At 55.1% G+C, this 22,528-nt stretch overlaps 1 protein-coding gene across 2 annotated transcripts in view; it reads right to left on the bottom strand.

The window, feature by feature from the left end:
- The window catches only part of RADIL (Rap associating with DIL domain), a 78,071-nt gene that overhangs the window by 12,347 nt on the left and 43,196 nt on the right, over positions 1-22,528 (bottom strand). Inside the window, exons 1-6 of one of the 2 annotated variants that reach the window (XM_037740378.1) lie at positions 20,882-21,188; positions 19,450-19,697; positions 17,768-18,400; positions 14,487-14,524; positions 5,936-6,096; positions 781-893 (exon numbers count right to left, since the gene is read on the bottom strand). In XM_037740378.1, coding sequence (XP_037596306.1) covers positions 781-893; positions 5,936-6,096; positions 14,487-14,524; positions 17,768-18,400; positions 19,450-19,512 — 1,008 coding nt within the window. In that variant the 5' untranslated portion in view covers positions 19,513-19,697; positions 20,882-21,188. Of the gene's footprint in view, positions 1-780; positions 894-5,935; positions 6,097-14,486; positions 14,525-17,767; positions 18,401-19,449; positions 19,698-20,881; positions 21,189-22,528 lie in introns of those variants that run through there. The other variant, XM_017533768.2, reaches the window with a different exon arrangement.

Below are 22,528 nucleotides of genomic sequence, written 5' to 3'. Positions count from 1 at the left end.
GCGCTGGTGGCCGAACGCGGGCCTGACCCAGCCAGCTTCCCACCCGCGCACTTCTCACAGGGACCCAGCCTCGGTGGCTTCCTGCTGGACAGGCCATGGCTTTGCAAATGTCCAGTGCGGGGTATAGGGGTGCAGGAGATGCCTCCTGGGGCTGCTGGGAGCAGAGGTGGGGTGCAGGGGGCTCAGGGGGATCTGCTCCTGTCCAAGGCACAGAGGACCTCAGAAGGCACACAGAGGTGGCACCTGGGGGGATGCGCTGCAACGAAGGGGCTGGAGACACCCATGGGTAATAACAGGACAGCCACCACACCCCAGGAAAGTGGCTCACTGCACCCCCGATGCACCCCAAGCTGGCCAGGGCCACAGAGGGACCAGCGGCAGCACCTCTGGCACCCATGGGTCCAGGGTGATAACAGTGTCACGTCCCCTGAACCCCATGCTGGGGCCTCCCCCACCTCATCCCTCACTTCCCATGCTGGGGCTTCCCCCACCTCATCGCTGACCCTCAAAACACTGGCAGGAAGGGCAAGTCTTTCAAGGCGAGGGAAAGAGGGAGCCAGGATTGTTTTAGGGTTTCTGCTTGACCTGGGGAAGAGTGGGTGTGGGGGTGCAGCCGGGCCTGTGCAGGACCTGCAGCCACTGCTCCCTGCTGAAGTGGAGCTTATCACAGTCCCCTCCCTCAGCCCCCAGAAGGCCCCTAGGAGAGCCACAGGCACAAGCCTGTGTCCTGCTTCATCCCAGGAGCTGCCTGAGTGCAGAAGCAGTTCCCGTCGCGTGCACCTTGGAGACATAGTAGACGCACTGCTGGAACGCATAGAGCACCACCTCCTCCAGCATTGCCATGGCCTCCTCGCTGGCCGTCACCGTGCAGGAGAAGAGCGACTCCTTCGAGCCTGCGGGGAGACAGCCACACCAACAGTCACAAGGGGCACAGCGGACAGTGGCGACTCAGCCAGCTGCCAGCTCCCTCCTGGCCACCAGCTCCGCCCAGTGTGCCCATCTGGGGTGCAGATGTGATGAACCAGCCGAGGGACTCTGGGCCCTGGCTTGGAGGAGTGTAGCAAACCTGCCACCGCCCTTACCTGGGGCCAGGAATGCTGGGGAGGGGGCAGGAGGGGTTCGGACACCCAATGTCACAACGTCCAGCCCAGCCCAAGTGCTCATTCGCTCCCACGTTCTGGATGAGTTTTCTGTTACAACCAACTGCACCCCAAATAGCAGGTCCTAACCCCTCCCCACAGGTCGCTTCTTGCTCGCAACACGGGTCAAAGGACTCTGGCAGCAGCCCGTGAGTGGCCATCACGCCATGGAATCGTAAGTCTTTCAGAAAGAAAAAGCCCAAATCACCTATTTCACCCCCACCCCTGGGTGTCAGCTGGGGCAGCTGGAGCTGAGACGGGGGAGCCGGCCCTGGGGGAGCGGTGACGGTGGTCACTGGGTAGTTCCTGCCCTCTGGGTGGGAGTCTTGTGAAGTCAAAAGGCCCCTGATAGGGTGGAGCCTTCCCCGGGGGCTTCCAGAAAGTGAGGGGGCATCTAGTGGTCTCAGTGACTGGGGGTTCCATCAGCACCCGGGGAAGGGGCCAAGACCCTGGACATCCACCTTTGGGCACCTTCATTCTCTCCCAGGACTGCGGAGGGGCGGCCATGGTGGTGTTCCTAGTGCAGCTGGGTAGATGGTCACAGCTCCCCTCCTCTCCCTCCTGTGGGGCCTCCTTACAGGAGGGACAGAGGGGCGGCACCATCAGGGATGCCTGTTGGGGCTGATGGGTGGCGCCTGGAGAGCCAGGTCAACAATCACCCTGATGCTGGCCTCCCTGGAGCACGGGCCCCGCTAACCCTCTGCCGGGCACACTGCACCAGGGGCCGGCCCACTCACCACCAGGACATGCTACATCAAGCCCCTGGACAAGCCCCTGTCACTTTACTCCACTGTGGGTGGTGCTCCTCCTTCAGGGGCTTGGGGCTGCCTGGCCCCCACCCACCAAGCCCACTCCCCAAGAACCTGTGAGGCACCCCTAGTGCCTGGCCCATGGGGTCACATCTGGGACCCAGGCAGGGCAGCTGGAGGGACCCCAGGGTCTGGGGCAGTGAGGGGCTCTTAGGCTCTGCCAACCTCGACACTGTGCCCAGAAGCCTCCACACTTGGGAGACATGCAAGGTGGCCCGGTGGCGCCCACAGCAAGTGCCAGCCAAGGATATTCACACCACGGCAGCAGGGAGGCAGGGCAGGAGGCTGAGCTCTGACCCATCCACCTGTCCTGGTGCTCTGGCCCCCAGCTGCCTCAGGCTGCCAGGTCTGAGAGCCCAGCCCCACGCCACTCCCTGGGCAAGGGCAGGGCACTGGTGGGAAGAGGGAAACGGGGCCGTGGGAATGACGGGGAGGAGGAGGAGGTGGCAGGGACTGTGCAGAACAAAACCACAGAGCAGGCTCCAACCACCCTCTAAGGGCCTGAGATTCCATTTCTTCTTTTATTTTTGGTAGAAATGGGGGTCTCACTATGTTGCCCAGGCTGGTGTGGAACTCCTGGGCTCAGGCGATCTGCCTGCCTAGGCCTCCCAAAGTGCTGGGATTACAGACATGCACCCCCCCACCACACCTGGCCCCGAGCCTCCATTTCTTTCTTTCTTTTTTTTTTTTTTTTAACTCTGTCTCTCAGGCTGGAGTGCAATGGCACAAACCCAGCTCACTGAAGCCTCTGCTTCCCAGGTTCAAGTGGTTCTCCTGCCTCAGCCTCCTGAGTAACTGGGATTACAGGCACCCACTACCATGTCTGACTAATTTTTGTATTTTTAGTAAAGACAGGGTTTCACCATGTTGGCCAGGCTGGTCTTGAACTACCAACCTCAACGGATCTGCCCACTTTGGCCTCCTAAAGTGCTGGGATTACAGGTGTGAGCCTGGCCCTGAGACCATTTCTAACCTACGCCCCGAGATGCCTCTGCTTGTGGTGCCACGGCCGGTGGGAATTTCTGAAGAACTCCAAGCCCACAGGCCGTTAAGGGGACACACTGGCCAGTGCCCCTGGCTTGCCCCCAAAGCCCCAGGACTCCTGAGGAAGCTGGCCCTGTCCCTAAAGAAGAAGGCGCTGAGCCTCAGCTGTGAAGAGAGAAGATGGGAGAATCCTAGACCCAGACGAAGAAGTTGTGAGGTGGCGAGGGAGGGGCCTGGGTCACAGCTTTGGACAAACAGTGTTTGGGGAAGGACAACAGCCACGTGACTCGCTCTCAGGAAGCGACAGCTCTGCTCTCCCAATTCTTCCCACAGACATTTCCTGCAGAGTGTCGGGAGGCTGGACCCGGCTCTGACCTCCTCACCCACACCAGCCCCTGCTTGGGGCTATTTCCCACTCCGTTCCCTGGCGTCTGCCTGGCCCTCGACACCTGGAGCCTGCAGGCGTCCCTGGGCCCCACTCCCATCGCCGGGCCAAATGCCACCCAGGCCCCTGACCAAAAATAACTTCCTCCCAAGACCAAAGGCAGCAGCTCTGTCAGCCCAGAGCAATTTTTCCCATGAAGAGCAGCCAACACAGGGACCACATGGGACCCAGCTGCCTGAGGCCACCAAACCCAGGCGGCCACAAAGTCACGTGGAAAGTTGGCCAGGGACTCGCCAGGAATGCGGAGCCCAAAAGTCATAGGTCCCAGAGCTGAGTCTTTCTGTGGGGGCCAGAACAAAAGGGGCCCCTAACCTGCCCCCATCCCCATGTCATACAGAAGGACCAAGTGCATTGCAAGGTCATCAAGGGTCGCCCTTGGCGGGCTGCAATCCCAGAGCATCCTCCATCCCAGGGCCCGCCTGCCAGCTGTGACTCCAGCGCTGGAGGATGCCGGAGTCAGGTGTGCTGGGAGAGGTGACAGGCGCTAGAGTCCTGGGAGGCCAGGCCCCCCAGGGGAGGCCTTCGCCAGGCAGCTGGACATGGGGACCTTGCGTGGAGGCTTAAGGACCCACAGTCGTTTATGTCACTTTCCAGGAAAAAGCCAGAGGAAAGGTCTGCCCTAGATCCAGGTCCCATGGGCAGGCAGGGGCTGCCCCATCACGTGGGGGTTAAGGCTGCAGGCCAGAGGCCTGGATGCCCACCAGGGCCAGGAGGGGTCGACGCTACCCCCACATATCCGAGGCAGCCCCTATTCCCAGGCCAGGGAGCCCCTGGCAGGGCCCCACATTCCCTTCCCTGTGAAAGGAGGGAGAAGGAACCGTGGCCAGCAGGAAGGAATGTGGACAGATCCCAGCTGGCTCTGCCTCCCCCAGGAGTGGGGACCCCACCCCACAACCTTATGGCCAGGGCTGGCCTGACCTCCTCCACGCATCTTCAGTCCAGCCTGGTCTCTGCAGCCCGGCCCCCACCTGGAGGCTGAGGACTGGGCCCTTACACAGTGTGGGAGCCTGTCCCACCACGGGGTCACTGCAGACGCCCTGGCACCTCGCTCTCACCATCGAGAGCCTCTCCTTTCAGAAAACCTGCCCCTAAGGCATGGAGGGCATGGCAGGGCCCTAGTACCCCTGACTTAGCACGGCCAGGACCTAGCCTGGCCTTGTGTACTTGGGGCTGTCTCAGATTCAGCCACAGCCACAGCCCCCTCCCGGGACAGGGACACAGCTGAGTACACAGAGACCCCGCAGCGTCTGGTAGACCACACCCATGGGAGCACCCATCCCTATGCACCTGGCCCAGGCCTCCCTCGCAGCTCAGAGACGCAGCCTGGGGCAGCTCCAAATGCGCCACTCACTGACCCGGGCCCTCCAGAGGCAGGGCCACCAGGCCACGGCCACTCAGGACTCTATGGCCCTGGGCCCGCCTGACAACCCACCCCACAGATGTGTGGGCAGAGGGCGCATAGCAAGGCTGTGTGGGTTAGAACCAAAGCCCCTCACAAGCAGCTCTGGCCCCAGTCCCCTGGGTGCCCTCTTGTCACTTCGAAGCACAGAGGCACAGTCCTGCTGCCCCACCCTGGCTCCATTTCAGGCCCCACACAGCCCTCGGCAGACTCACCAGCCAAAATCCTACCCTTGCCTCCAGGCCGGCCCCACATTGCTTTCCCCACAAACTGCCCCCTGCCAACGCCAACTGCCCCTTCGGTACTCCTCTCCCTTAGTATTTTCAGAACGCTTTCCACTGCATTTCAGAAATCCTGAAATGTTGGCCGGGCGCGGTGGCTCACAGGTGTAATCCCAGCACTTTGGGAGACCCAGGCGGGAGGATCACCTGAGGTTAGGAGTTCAAGACCAGCCTGGCCAACATGGTAAAACCCCACCTCTACCAAAAATACAAAAACTAGTCAGGCAAGGTGGCAGGCACCTGTAATCCCAGCTACTTAGGAGGCTGAGGCACAAGAATTGCTTGAACCTGGGAGCTGGAGGTTGAAGTAAGCCAAGATCACACCATTGCACTCCAGCCTGGGCGACAGAGTAAGATTCCATTTCAAAAAAAAAGAAAAGAAATCCTGAAATGTGTATTTCCCACATTGTAATCTGTGAAACCAACATGATCTACAGTTTCACAACAAGGACTGGCAACGTCCATCCTTCTGGAAAAATGGTGCGTCTCGGAACAGGTGGCGGCTGACGGCCCATGCTCTCTCCACCACCCCTTGCATTTGGTTCACGGTGGCATCTGTGTCTCCCCTACTGACCTGTGTGCCTCCCCAGGACCTCTTGCAAGCAGAACAGAGTGAGGCTGCGGTCAAGGGGACACCACTGCACGGAGCACACGGGGTGATGGGGACAGCCTGAGTGCCGAGGTGCTGTGGGCAGGAGGTGCCTGACTGGTCCACGCCACCTGCACCAGCCTCACAGGCCGCCCCTGAGGGGCTGACACGCACCAGCCCAGGGGCTGAGAAAGCCCCCAGCATAAGTCCATCCCTGCTATCATGACCAACTCGATCCCAAGGATGGAGAGGAGCTGCCACACTCCCCTGCCTGGGGCGCCAGCCATACCTGTGATGTCCAGCTGCTCCTCCATGCTCTGCATGTAGAGTGGGCATTTCTGCTGGATAAAGTACAGGAGCTCAATGGAGTTAGACATCCAGAAAAGAATGGGCTGCAGGTCCGGAACCAGGTCAGTCATGGCGCAGCTGGCCAGCGAGACGGGCTCCTGGCTACCAAGACAGAAAGACTAAGAGTTACGCGGGGACCCGACACCCAGGTGGCTGAACCTAGCACTCTGTCTACACAAGGACACACATTTTCATGGAACACTGACAACTGCAACCATCAACCTGACACTGCTGGGTGGGGACATTTGACAATATAGGTACCCACCTGGTACCCTCCCATAACACCCGACAGCCAGAGGCCCCTACAAACCTGGCAGGGGAGACAGCCGGGCGCCATAGCCACTGGTAAAAAACCTTGGTAAATAAACAGCTTGCATGCCTTTTCTTTTGAAATGAGGTCATAAAGTAGCTGTGAATGCTAAGAGAGAATGCATGCAAATATGTGTGTGTTCACCTGTATGAATGCATGGGGTAGGGGATGGGTCCATAGTTTTTAGAACAAGAAATGTCAGTTCCATTATATTATTTAACAAGGTAATTACCAAAGGAAATAAACAATAAAAGAGCCATTTTCGAAGGTGCACAAGGCAAGATGAACTGCTACTTTATTAAAGCAGGAAGTCAGAAAAAGTCCATGAATCATGGGGTAGCAGGCAAAGCGTGAGATCTGAAGACCCAGAGGCAATCATTAGAAACCCAAACTGAGGCCGGGCACAGTGGCTCACGCCTGTAATCCCAGCACTTTGGGAGGTCGAGGTGTGGGGATCACGAGGTCAAGAGATCGAGACCATCCTGGTCAACATGGTGAAACCCCGTCTCTACTAAAAATACAAAAAATTAGCTGGGCATGGTGGTGCGTGCCTGTAATCCCAGCTACTCAGGAGGCTGAGGCAAGAGAATCACTTGATCCTGGGAGGTAGAAGTTGCAGTGAGCTGAGATCTCGCCATTGCACTCTAGCCTGGAAGATAAAGCATGACTCTGTCTCAAAAAGACAAAAAAACTGGACACTGGACACCATTCATCAAGGTTGCCTCTGAGATCTGTATAGGGGAAGGGGCTGGGCCAGGTTTCTACCACAAACTTCTTGGCACAGTCTCTATTTTCAAAATTTTATTTATTTCTTTTTCTTCTTTTTTTTTTATTTATTGTCTTTTCTTTTTATTTATTTATTTATTTAGTGGCAAGGCTCTCGTTCTGTCACCCAGGCTGGAGTACAGTGATGCAATCACAGCTCACTGCAGCCTCCAACTTCTGGGCTTAAACAATCCTCCCATCTCAGCCTCCCAAGTAGCTGGGACTACAGGCATGCACTGCCATCCCTGGCTAATTACTAAAAAACATTTTTTTTTAGAGACAGGGCCTTGCTATGTTGCCCGGGCTGCTCTTGAACTCCTAGCCTCAAGCAATCCTCTTGCTTTGGCCTCCCAAGAGCTGGGATTATAGGCATAAGCCACCATGCCTGGCCCTGCTTCTGTATCCATGGAGTTTTGTTACTCTGAGTAACAAAAGCAGTAGTAGCTCAGGCCCCTCCTTCACCAGCCTGATGCAGGTAGGGGTGGAAGGCTCTTCCCTCCCAGGCCTGCTGCCTCCCCGGCTCAGTGCTCCCTTTTCAGGGGATGACGGCAACATCAGGGCCGCCTCCACCCTCGGCGGCAGCCTCCACCATCAGGCTGGCTTCCAAGCTCAGAGCTCCCAAACCCTTTCTCCCGCATCTCTTAGGAACCAGTCCCAAGATGTGTCTGTCTGGTATGACTTGAATCTGCCTTCTAGTGTCTTCAGTTGGCCTCTTGGAACGTCTGAGGGGTGGATACAGCAAGGCTGCACTGAGGTCCCCGGGTAATTCCTCATTTAAAATGCCAGCTACACATCTTTCTCACAGGTTCCTCATCTGGTCCATGCACCAGCTCAGCATTAAGCCACTGGACAGGCTGCCTGGGATGCCCAGGCAGGGGTCCCAGCAGCTCAGAGGACGCATTCATCCATAAGCTTCCACAATCAGACCTGGCAGATGCAAACAGCTGAGCGCCCCTGCGCAGTGAGCAGAAGGGATCCTTTTGCAAACAGATCAAACCACGCAGATCTGACTCGGGTCTGCCTGGGGTGTGGAGGGCGGCCCTGCTGCCTGGCCCGCGGCTGGCCCAGGGACCCCTCGTCACCTGTGTCCCTTACTGGGGGGACTCTATGGGGTGAGCCAGGTGACTGCTATTCTGCTGGTCTCAGAGCATGGTGCAAGCCCAGTGCCTGCCCCCAGGCCTGGGGCACAGCCAGGCTCAAGCCTGGATGGCTGTCAGAGTGACCACTACGCACACAGTCCCAGCTATGTGAACCTAGCCTGGGGTCCTTCAAAAGGTGCCAAGCCCACAGGAAAAGTCACCAGGACCTTCAGGCAGCCCTTAGTGAGGGCATCTGGGAAGGGCCGAGGCCCTGTTTTCCTTCCTGTTCTTTCACCAGGTGGGCAGCCAAGAAGGGCAGAGGGAAGAAGCCCAGGCTGCGTCCCAGATTCTCCCTGGTGCCCAAAGTGCTGTCTGCTCTCTCTGATGTCGCTTCACTTTTGTCCACAAACAATGTTGACCTCTCTCTCGTGCGCTCGCACTGCGGGAGGGAAGAAACCAGCCTGAGACCGTCTCTCCTTGTTTTGGCAGCTAAGCAGGTCTGCTGTCTGCTCATGTATCTGGCACAGCTCAACGTCCCGCTCCTTTTTGCCCATTCTGGACACTGGCTTGAAGGACATGCGTGTCTGCAGATGGGCAGAAGGAGCTTTATGCAGTTAAAGAAGGATTCGCTAGGCTCTTCAGAGACTAATTCCGTCTTGTTTTCAACATTTACTGCCCTTCTCAATTTTCCCCGGAACCCAGAGGATAGACAGGCCTCTCCAGGAAAACAAACAACCAGACATCGCAGCTGGAGTTTCAGGATCAAACCCGGGCCAGGCCAGCGCTGCATGCCCCCCACCTGCCACCCTGGGGCCACGTGTGGGGGCCCAGGGAATGATGAAGATCCAGCCCATCCTATCCAGGCCTGTCTGGACGGAGGAGCAGGTCTGGTGGAAAGGGAATACATAAGTTGTCCTAGAAGAGGGCAGAGGGAAGGGCACTTGGGTGGGGACAGCACAGCCTGGTAGGAGGAATGGGCACAGCTGGCTGGGGCAGGCCAGTCAGGCTACGGGCATCTCCTGTGGGCGGAGGGAGTGAACGTGGCCCTGGAGTACCAGTCCTGGGAGCCGAGGCCATGGAAACACTCACACGGCCCACAAGGAGCACAGGGACAAGAGTGTGGGTGGCCAGCCATGGCCAGCATATGCCTATCACTTCCATCAGGAGAGGACTGGGGAACGGCGTGCCCCAAAAAGCAGGTTAGCCACATCCACCCACCTGGAGAGATCGTGAGTGAGAAAGCAAACCACAGACAGCTCAGCCAGTACCATCACACCCAGAAAGAAAGGAAGAAAGAGAAAGAGGAAAGAGAGAGAATGAAAGAAGTTGGGTGCAGTGGCTCATGCCTGTAATCCCAGCACTTTGGGAGGCTGAGGCTGGTGGATCACCTGAGGCCAGGAGTTCGAGACCAGCCTGGCCAACATGGTGAAATTTCCTTTCTACTAAAAATATGAAAATTAGCTGGGCAAGGTGACACGTTCCTGTAATCCCAGCTACTCGTGAGGCTGAGGCAGGAGAATTGCTTAAACCGGGACCCGGGAGGTGGAGGTGGCAATGAGCCAAGATTGCGCCACTGTATTCCAGTCTGGGCTACAGAGTGAGACTCCATCTCAAAAAAAAAAAAAGAAGGGAAATGAAATGGTGACTATTTTGTAACAAGCTGTTAGAAGTGCTCTTTGGGGCCACGTGCGGCGGCTCACATTAATCCCAGCACCTTGGGAGACTAAAGCAAGAGGATCACTTGAGTCGTGTCTCTACAAAAAAAAAAAAAAAAAAAAAAAAAAATCAGAAAATTAGCCAGGGTATGGTGGTGCATGGTGCATGCCTGTAATCCCAGCTACTTGGGAGGCTGAGGTGGGAGGATCAATTGAGCCCAGGAGGTTGAGGCTGCAGTGAGCTGTGACTGTACCACTGCACTCCAGCCTGGGCAACAGAGTGAGACTCTATCTCAAAAAATAATAACAATTAATTAAATTAAATGAAGTAAAAACAAAGAATGATTTGGGACACCACAGTGTTAAAAGCAAGCTGAAGCTAGAATAGGATAAGTAATAAAATGAAATCCCAGAAGTGAAGATGGGGGTCAAAACATCCTAAGATCTAGTGTTTCACAAAAAGATGAAGATATTCATATTTCCAGAATTATTTTGAAACTAATAAAGGAGGAAAGGGAGGGATTTTAAAAAATCCAATCAGAAGCTGCGTAAGGTGGTTCCCACCAGTAATCCCAGCACTTTGGGAGGCCGAGACGGGTGAATCACGTGAGGTCAGGAGTTCAAGACCAGCCTGGCTAACACGGTGAAACCCCATCTCCACTAAGAATACAAGAATTAGCCAGGCCTGGTGGCGTGTGCCTGTAATCCCAGCTACTTCAGAGGCTGAGCCACGAGACTCACTTGAACCCTGGGGGTAGAGATTACAGTGAGCTGAGATCACACCACTATACTCCAGCCTGGGTAACAGAGCCAGACTCTGTTTCAAAAAAAAAAAAATCTAATCAGACAGAAAAGTATAAAAATTAAAGGCAAAAGGCACAGAAATAGTGCAAAACAGATGGTAAAAATGTGGCCAAAGACATCAGGAATGGCAATAAAGATTCAACTTGCCTGTTAACAAAGATAAGTCAGGTGAATAAACAATTGCTTTCAAAAAATAAAACAACAGGACACAGAAAGGGTGAATGTAAACTTCCCATAGTCTCATGTATGGGCATGGAAGAAACATCAGGCGATTAGTAAACCAGCAAAAGCAGATGTGGTGCTCCCCCCAGGGAAAGGAAGATTCTAGGGCAGTAAGAATCATCAGGACAGACCAGAAGTGTGCCTGTCATCCCTTTGGGATGGCCAAAGTGGGCGGATTGCTTGATGTCAGGAGTTCAAGACAAGCCTGGTCAACGTGGTGAAACCCCATATCTACTAAAAATACAAAAATTAGCTGGGTGCAGTGGCGGGTGCCTGTAATCCCAGATATTCAGGAGGCTAAGGCAGGAGAATTGCTTGAACCTGGGAGGCAGAGGTTGCAGTGAAATGGGATTGTGCCACTGCACTCCAGCCTGGCAACAGAGTGAGACCCCAACTCAAAAAAAGAAAAGAAAAGAGAAGAAAGACAAAAGAAATAAACCAATAATCATTAAAGACAGGGATTTGGCAAACAGGGGTCTTCCTCCCGGAGGGCGCTGCCCCAGATGTTTTTCTCGAAAACTTTCAGGGTCAGTCCTCACCTCATATGAACAGAATCAGAGAACTAGGAAACAGAGAAAGCTCCCCAACTCATGTGCTGTAAACCTTGTTACTAAAATCAGATAAGGACAACGCAAAAAAAAAAACAAACTCATAGACCAATTTTACCAATAAATTCAGATGGGAAAATCCTAATTAAAAGATCAACAGTCAACACCACTAATCATCAGGGAGATTTAAATCAAAACCACGAGACGCCACCTGACTCCTGTTGGAATGGCCATTACCAAAACGATGACAGATCACAGGTGTTGGCAAGGACTGCATGCTGTTGGTGGGAATATAAATTAGCACAGCCATTACAGAAAACTGTATGGAGGCCCCTCAAAATATGAAAAATATAGGCAGAGCGCAGTGGCTCATGCCTGTAATCCCAACACTTTGGGAGGCTGAGGCGGGAGGACTGCTTTGAGCTCAGGAGTTCAAGACCAGCTTGGGCATAGTGAAACTCCATCTCTACAAAAAATACAAAAATTAGCTGGGCATGAAAAATGCAAAAATTAGCCAGAGGTAGTGGTGCACACTTGTAGTCCCAGCTGCTTAAAGGCTGAGGTGCAGGAATCACTTCAGCCCAGGAGGTGGAGGTTGCAGTGAGCAGAGGTCACGCCACTGCACCGCAGCCTAGGTGACAGAATGAGATCGTGTCTCAAAAAAGAAAGAAAACCTAGAAACGTAGCACACCACATTAACAGATTAAAGGGGGAAAATATGATGATCACAGATGCAGAAAACGATTTAGTCAAATTCAGTGGTCATTCACAATTTGAAACACAGAGCACAAAGGTTTGAGGCAAACAGGGCAAAATGAATATTAAATCCCAAATCATCATCATCACCACCATGTCAGTTTCAGGTGTGGCTCCAGGGTGAGTGACAGATTCTGTACTGTTCTGTGTTTTAGAAGTGAGTCATTATTTTACAAAGGAAAAAGCCGCCAGGCATGCATGAGGGATAGAAGCAGGGCTGTTTTTAGGCCCTAACGATGATGATCCGGGAAGGCACAGCTCAAGTACACAGCTGCGACAGGGAAGGCCCAGGACTTCCCATCAACAAGGAAGCTGGGTCCACCCAGATGTGTGCTTCTGACAGAAGGCCACCCAACAAACAGGTGCTGGGATGGAAGGGACCCTGATGAGGGCTGGGTACACTCCCATCCCCTCCACATCCTGCCTCAACCCTAGAACTCCAGCTGTCCTGGAGCAAAGCCCCAGGGGGAGACCACCACACCGTCACTGGGCCCAGTGCCAACTCCCACACACACTTCTCCTCAATACTGAAAGCCCACAAGACGTCAGGTGCCACCGTGAGGGTCCCAGCCTGGGCCACCTCCTTGCCATGGGTCAGGCTGTCCATCACCCTTCCATGCTGTCTGGAGCCCCCTCCTGCCAGCTGAGAGGTAGAGCCTGGGTCCCCCACACAGTCATAGGCCTCAGAGGCTGGGACCCACCCCCAAGGCATGGTGTCTTTATTAGCAGCATGAGAACAGATTAATACAGGCACGGACGGGAATCACACAAAGCTCTGTGTACCACAGCCTGACTTAAGGGGGTGCTGCCAGCCATGCAGCCTGAGCCCCCGAGATGCATCCCCTCTCTCGCTGCCCAGTGTGGCCACCACCACCTTCCACTCTGCCTTCATCAGTGGAAGGCACAGTCATCTCACATGTGTATCTTAAATAGAATGGATTGGCTGTGAATATCATACGTATGTGTGCGTGCATGAGTGCATACGCACACACACACATTTAATATCACAGACACTGTGCTGGGCACTTTTTCTCATCATTGTCTTGGATTCAGCTGCACTGAAAGAGCAGTGGCTGAAGGTCATTCCCTGCCACCGCTGAGCCCTCTGCCTGGAGGAGACACGTGGCAGCTTCAGCTCCCGTGCAGACACGTTGCCCTCCATGAGCAGGTGGCTCTCCACAAGAATGGAGTGTGGGCCCCGGGGGCTGCACATCTATATCAGATATACACAAATGGTTTCCCAAGTGCCCCAGCAGAGTCTAGGGTAGAGATAGTGTTTTCTGTGCAAAGAGAGTGGCGGTGCACAGCCCTGCCTCTAACCCAGGGGCTGCGCCTTTCCCTGAAGGAGCAGGTCAGTTCTAACACAGAATCAGGGAAGAGCAAGGGAGGAGAAGGCTCAAAAGAGGGCCCCGTGCAGCCATAAAAAGGCATGAGATCATGCCCTCTGCAGGGACATGGTTGGAGCTGGAGGCTATTATGCTTAGCAAACTAACACAGGAACAGAAAACCAAATACCTTCTCACATCTAAGTGGGAGCTAAATGATGAGAACATATGGACACAGCGAGGGGAACAGCACACACTGGGGCCTTTCAGAGGGTGGAAGCTAGGAGGAGGGAGAGGATCGGGAAATATAACTAATGGATCCTAGGCTTAATACCTGGGTGATGAAATGATCTGTACAACAAACCCCCATTACACAGGTTTACCTATGTAACAAAGCTGCACTTGTACCCCTGAACTTAAAATAAAAGTGAAAAATAAACAAATTAATACAATTGTAAAGCTTCTCCTAAAAAAAAAAAAAAAAAAAGAAGGCCAGGCGTAGTGGCTCATGCCTGTAATCCTAACACTTTGGGAGGCCAAGGTGGGCGGATCACTTGAGTTCAGGAGTTGGTGACCAGCCTGGCCAACATGGTGAAACCCCATCTCTACTAAAAATACAAAAATTAGCCAGGCATGTGGTGGCGGAAGGCATAATCCCAGCTACTCAGAAGGCTGAGGCAGGAGAACCTCTTGAACCTGGAAGGCAGAGATTGCAGTGAGCCCGGATCACGCCACTGCACTCCAGCTGGGTGACACTGTGAGAGTCCCTCTCAAAAAAAAAACAAAAACAAAAACAAAAAAAGAGGACTTCACCCATCCAGTCTTAAGGGTGCCCTGAAACAATTTCCCAACTCAGAGCTTCCCAGGGTGGATGACTAAAGAAGCAAAAAAGGCGGCTCAGATGGAAGGACACAGCCCAGAGCTGACCCCAAGGCGTGGGGAGGCCCCCTCGGGACTTGGCTCCACTGGGAAGTGAGGGCCCCCAGGACCTGGGTAAGAAGCGGGTACAATAACCGGGTCATACTCACAGTGGCGCCTGCTTCTCTGCTAGTTCTTTGGTTTTCTCCTACAATTACAAAGCGGGAGAAAAAGCACGTGAGAAAAACAGGCTAACTTGGGGACACGTTCAAATACACATTATACTGTTGACACGAAAAGAAGCCACGCTGTCCCAGGCATCCTGTGTGATGCTGGCTATTTATTTAAGCTGTGCTGGAAAGGACATTTTCCATGTAACTTAGACATCTTCCCATTTCATTACCAAATATGACCTACGAGTTTCCTACGATAGAATATCTCACAGCTCTCTAGCTTACATAACAACTGGCTGCTTAAAAAACAGTAGAGGCCGGGCACAGTGGCTCACCCCTGTAATCCCAGCACTTCGGGAGGCCAAGTTGGGCAGATCACTTGAGGTCAGGAGTTTGAGACAAGCCTGACCAAATTGGTGAAACCCTGTCTTTACTAAAAATACAAAAATTAGCCAGGCACGGTGGTAGGTGCCTGAAATCCCAGCTACTCAGGAGGCTGAGGCAGGAGAATCACTTGAACTCAGGAAGTGGAGGTTGTGGTGAGCCAAGATCACACCACTGCACTCCAGCCTGGGCAAAAGAGCAACATTCCATCACAAAAAATAAAATAAAATAAAATAGTAGAGACAGGCCAAATATTTTACAAATACCAGAATGAAGATTCTACTAATACTCTCATTGTTAAGCTGAATACAGACATTTGGAAATGCCAGCACAGTAATCGTAAGGAGATGCATACATGCCTGAATATTTATAGAGAGGTTTAAACTTCTCAACAGGGACTCAGGCTTAGCTAACATTTTCTGTGTTGCTGTCACTGTATATTTTTATTGTTAGAGAAAGGGTTTTGCTGTGTTGCCCAGGCTGGAGTACAGTGGCCAATTATAGCTCACTGCAGCCTCTAACTGTTGGGCTCAAGTGATCCTCACACCTCAGCCTCCCAAGTAGTTGGGACTATGGGTACATGCCACTAGGCCTGGATAATTCAAAACATTTTTTTTGTAGAGACAGGGTCTCACTTTGTTGCCCAGGCTTGTTGCTAACTCCTGACCTCAAATGGTCGTCCTCTCTTCCAAAGTGCTGGAATTATAGGCATGAGCCACCGCACCTGACCCTGTTATCACTTTTAACCAAGAAATTATTCTTGGCCGGGTGCTGTGGTTCACACCTGTAATCTCAGCACTTTGGGAGGCTGAGGCTGGCAGATCACTTGAAGTCAGGAGTTCAAGACCAGCCTGGAAAACATGGTGAAACCCCATCTCTACTAAAAATACAAAAATTAGCCAGGTATGATGGCACGCACCTGTAATCCCAGGTTTACAGATTTAAAGAGGCTGAGTCAGAACAATAGCTTGAACCTGGGAGGCAGAGGTTGTGGTGAGACCAGATCATACCACTGCACTTCAGCCTGGGCAAGAGACTGAGACTCTGTCTCAAAAAAACAAACAAAAAAGAATTACTCTTGCCTTAGTAGTAAGTTATTACTGGCTAAATGTAACCCTGGCGCTGACTGTGTGTAGACTCTAAGTATCTGCCTACATATTCGGTAAGAAATGAGGACAGGGCAATGGCAGGAGGACAGGATAGTTGCTCATTCTCAGGAAACAAACAAGCAAATGACATTCACATGGGATCTGGAAGGCACCCTGAGGAGGCTTCGGATTCCTACAGTGGATGCAGGGGGAAAAGGTGGACTGGGGCTCTGTCTGATGTCTGTAGCTCAATCCCTGGACCAGGCAAGTCATATCTGGGAGCCTCTGTTTCAGAGCCTATAGAATAGGGGCAGGGTGAGCCCTGCTACACTGCCAGGAGTGGGCCAGTGCACAGCAAGCCCCAAGTGGCTGAGACGCTGGTGGGAACCTGGCTCCCCCAGCAAGTGACTTTACGAACCCCTGGCTTCAGTTTCCCTGGCTGTGACGTAGGATGTGGTATCTACATCATCAGGGTGGTTGTGAGAAAGAAATCAAACAGCATTTGGTTTGCAACTAAGTGCCTAGCGCAGACAAGACTCGGAAATGACGATGATTGTGTGAAAACCCATGACTTCTGGCCAGCAGGTAACTCTGGGTCACAGTGGCGGTGATGTGGATGCACACTATATGGACGTCACCTGGCTCTGTGCCCACAACTGGAGGGAACATGGGCATGCCGCAATGGCACTCCTACCACATCCCACGCCGGGAACCCAGGGGGTGAGGCACAGAAAGCTGGATCACAACACCCATGAAGCAGAGATGGCTCCCACTGACCTTTGGACAGGGCAGCCTTAGTTGGCTTTTACTTTTTAAAAGCCTCAGACATTTAAAATGTGAATTTCGATGTGAGAAACTGATGAGGTTTCCATACAGTCAAGTGGTTTCCCCTTCCAACGCCTGTCGTGGATAAGCATGGCCCAGACCAGCGAGGGTCTGAGGGTCTCTAAATGAACCTGAACAACTGCAAGCTATCCTTTGGGTCCCTGGGAGCTGAGTCACTGTGGGGCAAAGCCCCGCAGGGAAGCCAGACTGTGTGATGCCTGCTCCAGTGCTCACAGGCCTAGTGGGCAGTCCTGCCCATTGGCAGGGTCATTGGCAATGCCTGGAGCCATTGTGGGTGTGTGTGTGTGTGTGTGCGCGCGCGTGTGCACATCCACATGTGTGGCAGAGCAGCGGGGGCTGACCAGCCTCTAGGGGTGGAGGCCAGGCCAGCCCCACAGCAAGGAACTCTCCTGCCAGTGTCCACAGGGCCGGGGATAAGAGACGCTGCCCTGCAGGAAAGTTTGTCAGCGCACAAAAGCCGACCAGCCCTGCACCTCCAAGGGTGGGGGTTGGCTCCAGTGGGCATCTGCTCGACCAGCCCCTGGCAGCAAGTTTGGGGCACCAGCACAGACGGGGGCTTCTGGGGTGCTTGGGCAGGGGCCTGTGAGAGCTACCAGCGTCACCTCAGCCTCGCAGTGCCCAGGCTCAGGGGCACCTCGCTCTTGGCACATGACAGTGCTGGGCCCAGTGGGACCCCAGGGAGGGTACAAGCCCAGAGCTCAGGAGGTGACCTTGGACCCCACACCAGTCCCATCCTCAGGGGCAAAGTGCTGCAGCTGACGCTTTGGGCTCTAGGGAGGCTCCTGGTGGGCTAAGGGGCTGGGAGGCAGCAACGGGCAGGGAAGGGCCTCCCTGAGCTCAGCAGCACAGCACCATGGGGGTCAGACAGAGGTGCTCCTGCCTCCCTGCCATGGCCAGCTCCGGGCCCTCCTTTCCCCCAGCCTGGCACAGGACACAGACCACCCACCCCAGCACACTGACCCAGACGGTCTCGCGGATGAGCCTGGCTATCTTGAGCAGGAGCTGCCCGAACGTGCCCGGCTCAAAGTGGGTGGCTGAGTGCTGGATGCAGAGGCACAGGAGGAAGGCGGGGGTCAGCTTGTGGTCGTCGCCCCCTGGCTCTATGAGCGTCATGATCCTCTGCAACAGCGTGTCCTCCAGATGGGGCTCGAACTCCAGGAGCAGCTGCTGGCGCCTGGGCAGGGTGGCCTGCGTGGGGGAGGCGGCTCCCTGGGCCCCTAGTGCAGCTCCACACAGCCGGCAGTTCTGCGGCACAGCCCGGAGGCGCGCCAAGGCGTGGGCAGGCAGGGGCTGGGCCTGCGCGGGGTCCTTGAACAGCAGCAGGTAGTAGAGCCCCAGGGAGAGCAGGTCCCCGTGGTGCAGCACCACAGTCCGGCGCCCCACCTCAGAGAAGTTGACGGAGATGGGCGCCCCAGGGATGGGCTCCAGGACCAGCCTCCCCCCTGCCTGGCCGCTGTCCGGGAGTGGGTGGCGGCGGATGGTGCAGTGCAGGGGCAGGATGTCGGGGGCCGAGAGGATGATGCTGGGCTTGCTGGAGGGGGTCCGCTGGCCCACCGTGTGCCGGTCCCGGTTGAGCACATACACCAGGCTGTCCTGAAACAGAGACTCCACTCAGGGCAGGTGAAACGCCAGCAGCAGACGCGAAAGGCCGCCTGTCTCATCACTGGTTGCTGAAGCCGCGTGGTTGGGACGCTGTCCCCTGGGCTCTCCATGTCCCTGGCCATCCCCACATTAGAGCCCTGGCAGCTCTCAGGAACCCGTCCCTCAATGTCCAGGCCCATCCCAGGGAAGGTGGTTTCCCAGAGGAACGCCGGAGGCACACGAGACACCCAGCTTTGAGACAGCGAGAGGCCAGGTCACAGCTGGCTGGGAAACAGGCACTGCTGCTACAGACTGGGCCAAGCACTACCCAGCTTCCTCTGGGTCATCACCAAAACTTTGTGGGAGCACTGCCCCGACGGAAGAGGCCACCTGAGACCGGGGCACAGGAGCCCAAAGGCCGTAAAGTACTCATGGAAATGAGCAGCAAAGGAGCTGGCTGCACAGGAGGGGAGGGGGTGGGGCAAGCAGGGGCAGGGAGAACAGCTGCCGGGCAGAGCAAGTGTCAGGCAAGGTGAGGCAAGGCAGCCGTGCTCCTGGCATTTGCTCAGGCGACTGCCCGTCTGCTCTGATGGAAGTGGTGTGAAGCAGCTCTGGGCAGGTGGGGGTGGGTGGGGCCTTTTCCCAGTGCCGCCTCAGAGAACAGGGTCACCAAGTGGTAACTTGGCACCCACTCGCCTGCAGCGGGAAGCAGACTGGCCCTGGCCACCTGCCCATGCCCTTCCCCGGAGCCAGGCAGGAGATACAGCCCAGAAAGGTGTGAGGAGCTCTCCCTGAAGGTGCCTGGTGTTGAAGGCACCCACTTTGGGACTGGGGAAGTAAGGGGCCCCTGCTACTGCCTGCCATGGCCTGGACAGGGAAAATGTGGAGGACCCCACATACACCCCCACCACCCCATTCCACAGCCTTGGCACAGCCAGAGGGGCTGCAGCCACAGAGCTCGTGGCTGACTGGGCTAAAGGCAGGAGGAGGCCTTGACTTCTGAGTCCTGTGTGCTGCCCCTGCAGCGGCACCGGGCAGTGGGTGCCAGGAGGGAGGCTCACATGCTGCTGGCTGTAGCCCTGCAGAAGGAGCAGGTGTGGGGACTGGTACAGCGAGTACCGCATGGCGTCCGGGCCAGGCTCCTCCGGACCGTGGGCAGTGGCAGGCAGGGCGGTTGCTGGGCTCAGGCTGGTCTCGCTGACCGTGCGGCGCAGCAGGGGTGGAGGGGAGCTCCGGGCATCCCCCAGGGCCAGGGCTGGGGTTCCCTTCGCACGGCTCCGCTGCAGCCTCCGGGCCTGGGCATTTATCCCTGGAACAGAAGCAGCGCAGGGTGAACAGTTAGATGTCTAATAGTTCCAGGGCTGGGCACGGTGGCTCACACCTGTAATCCCAGCACTTTGGGAAGATGAGGCGGGTGGGTCACCTGAGGTTAGGAGTTCGAGACCAGCCTAGCCAACAACCCCGTCTCTACTAAAAATACGAAAATACGTGGTGGGCGCCTGTAATCCCAGCTACTCAGGAGGCTGAGGCACAAGAATTGCTTGAACCCAGAAGGTGGAGGTTGCAGTGAGCCGAGATCGTGCCATTGTACTCCAGCCTGAGTGACAAGAGTGAAACTCCATCCTCCTAAAAAAGTCTAATAGCACCCATGTTCCAGGTCCTTCTGAGTTCAAACCCCACTAAGCCACGTCTCCTAATGCCTGTCACTGTTCTGTCAAAGCAGGTCTGGCAGAGGCTCAAGGATTCTGCCCTCTAGCCACATCCCTCAAAAAACTGGGCAGTGCTTTGGCACCACTGTGGCAGGATAGTCTCAGAGCCAGCAGCCTGTCTGTCAGACCCTCAGGCTGAGGGGACCACGCCTACCCTGTAGCAGCCCAGGGTCGCACCACAGCCTGCCCGACCAGCCGGCACCATGGCCTACAGGGCCTCAAACCACAAATGCTTTCCCACGGCAGCATCGGCCTCTGCAGGGTCACCACACCACCTCCAGAGCCCTGCCCCATCCATCTGTGCACCAGGTGAAACTCCCCTGGGGGATGCTCTGATGAGATGAGATGGAATGGTCATCATCCTGCCCCCACTTTACAAGGAGGGGGTGCCACTGTGCCATGTCACCCCAGCCCACAGGACTGCCGATGGCCTGCTTCTGCGACAGCATGGCTGCCTCCTTCCCAAGCCTGTCTCTGACATCCTCAAGTGAAAGCAGGCACACACACACACACATACACACACACGCGCGCATACACATGTCCACAAATACACATGCACCCACACACAAAAAGACACACGCACACACACATGCACACACACATGTGCACCACACACCAAAACACGCATGCACACACATTAACACATGTGCACACACACATGCACACACAGCTCAGAAATAACACACACCCTTAGAAGACTTTTAAAATCTCATAAATACAGACACACTCTCTAAATGCATGCTCTGGGAAAGCCAGCCGGCTGCGATAGATGAAAACCGCTCACCAGTCCCCAGCTGACCTGGCGCTGTCTTTTCTGAGCTCTCTGCTGAGTTTCCTGTATGCAGTCCTTCAGGTTAAGATCCGTCCCCATCTGTGGCAGCCTTTCCTCCAGGCATTCCCAATAAAACCAAACAAAAGCCGGATGGAGGGAGGCAGCAGCTGGCCGATGACGCCCCTTACCAGCGCTGGCGGCCCCGCGGTCCTTCCCAAGGCAGCCAGCAGCCTGTGCATCCGCAGCCCGCGGGGGGCCGGGGCGCGAGGGAGGCTGCCCAGCCGCAGTGCGAGGCTGCTGGGCTTGGCTACTCGCCGCCGTGCTCCTGCCCCTGTGCTCCTGCCGGCCACAGAGCCCGGCCCAGCCTGGCGGGCAGCAGGTGCCCAGCAGGTGGGGCCTGGTTCCCTGACCCCATCCCACCCGACACTCCCACAAGCTTTGCCAGCCCCACAGCTCAGTCTCACTGCACAACTGTGGGGCCAGATCTGAAAAAAGAACACAAACAGTGCCAAATTATGCTCCAGCCCCCAAGTTTCTCCCAAATCTGGGGGTGGGTTGCAGGAGATGACCTCAGGGTGACCTTCTAGAAGTCCCAGGGCCATGGGGCAGGGAGGGCTTCTCCTCCTAGATTCCCAGGGGCTCCCAGAGGGCCTGACCACAACTGTGGCATGGGATGTCCCAGGCCTGCGTCCCTGGGACTGCAGCCCCAGGCAAGTGGCTTACAGCTAAGTGCACCCTGCTCCTCCACGCAAGGCCCCACAGCCTCCTCAGGCCCAGGGCTGCGCTCTCTGCAGAACCAACGCTGACACTCAGGGGCCACTCCCAGGATCTCCTTCCTTGTGCTGGGCAGGCCCGCACAAGTGCAGAAGCGCCAGCCTGCCAGCCTTCAACAAGAAGCCAGAGGTGAGGCCTCTCCTCTAGGCAGCAGTGCTGTCCCTGCACCCAAGGCCACAAGCACGACACAGCCTCCCTCTAAGTGCAGGGGAGGGGGTGAGGCAGCAACAGCATCCACTGCCGACACTGGCACGGCTGTGGGCATGGCCAGTGTGGACAGCAACTGACCATAGCACTCTGTTCCTCAGTCCCCTGCCATGGGACAGCCGGCAGGACCCGTGCACACTTGCACATGCGCATTCAGCTCCGCCTGAATTAGCAAAGCCCGGAACCCACCCAGTCAGCCCCTGCTGGGAGCCACCATGCACAGGAGGACAACTCTGCAGAGAGAAGCTTGCAGCCAGCCATGCACATGACCACAGGGTGAAAGAGCAAACTGCAGGTTAACACATGACATAACTCATTGGCTCAGTTTTCTTAAAAGCACCTAAAACGCCATCTTACCTCACTTCTGGATTCTACATACATGCATGCAAAGCTATTTTTTACCCCAAAGTCATTCAGGAGCAGGTTGCTTAACTTCCATGTAATTACACAGTTTTGAGCAATCTTCTTAGTACTGATTTCTATTTTTATTGGGCTGGGGTTGGAGAGTGTGGTTGGCATAACCACACTCTGGTTAGTTTTTTTGAATTTGTTAAGAATTCAAACAAATGTGTGGTCAATGTAGAGCTTTTTTTTTTTTTTTTTTTTTTTTTTTTTTTTTTTTTTTTTTTTTTTTTTTTTTTTTTTTTTTTTTTTTTTTTTTTTTTTTTTTTTTTTTTT

Source organism: Cebus imitator, unplaced genomic scaffold (assembly GCF_001604975.1).
Source record: "Cebus imitator isolate Cc_AM_T3 unplaced genomic scaffold, Cebus_imitator-1.0 Scaffold82, whole genome shotgun sequence".
Taxonomy (NCBI): domain Eukaryota; kingdom Metazoa; phylum Chordata; class Mammalia; order Primates; family Cebidae; genus Cebus; species Cebus imitator.
The sequence above is the reverse complement of the archived record's forward strand: the minus strand, read 5'-3'. Positions and strand labels throughout refer to the sequence as shown.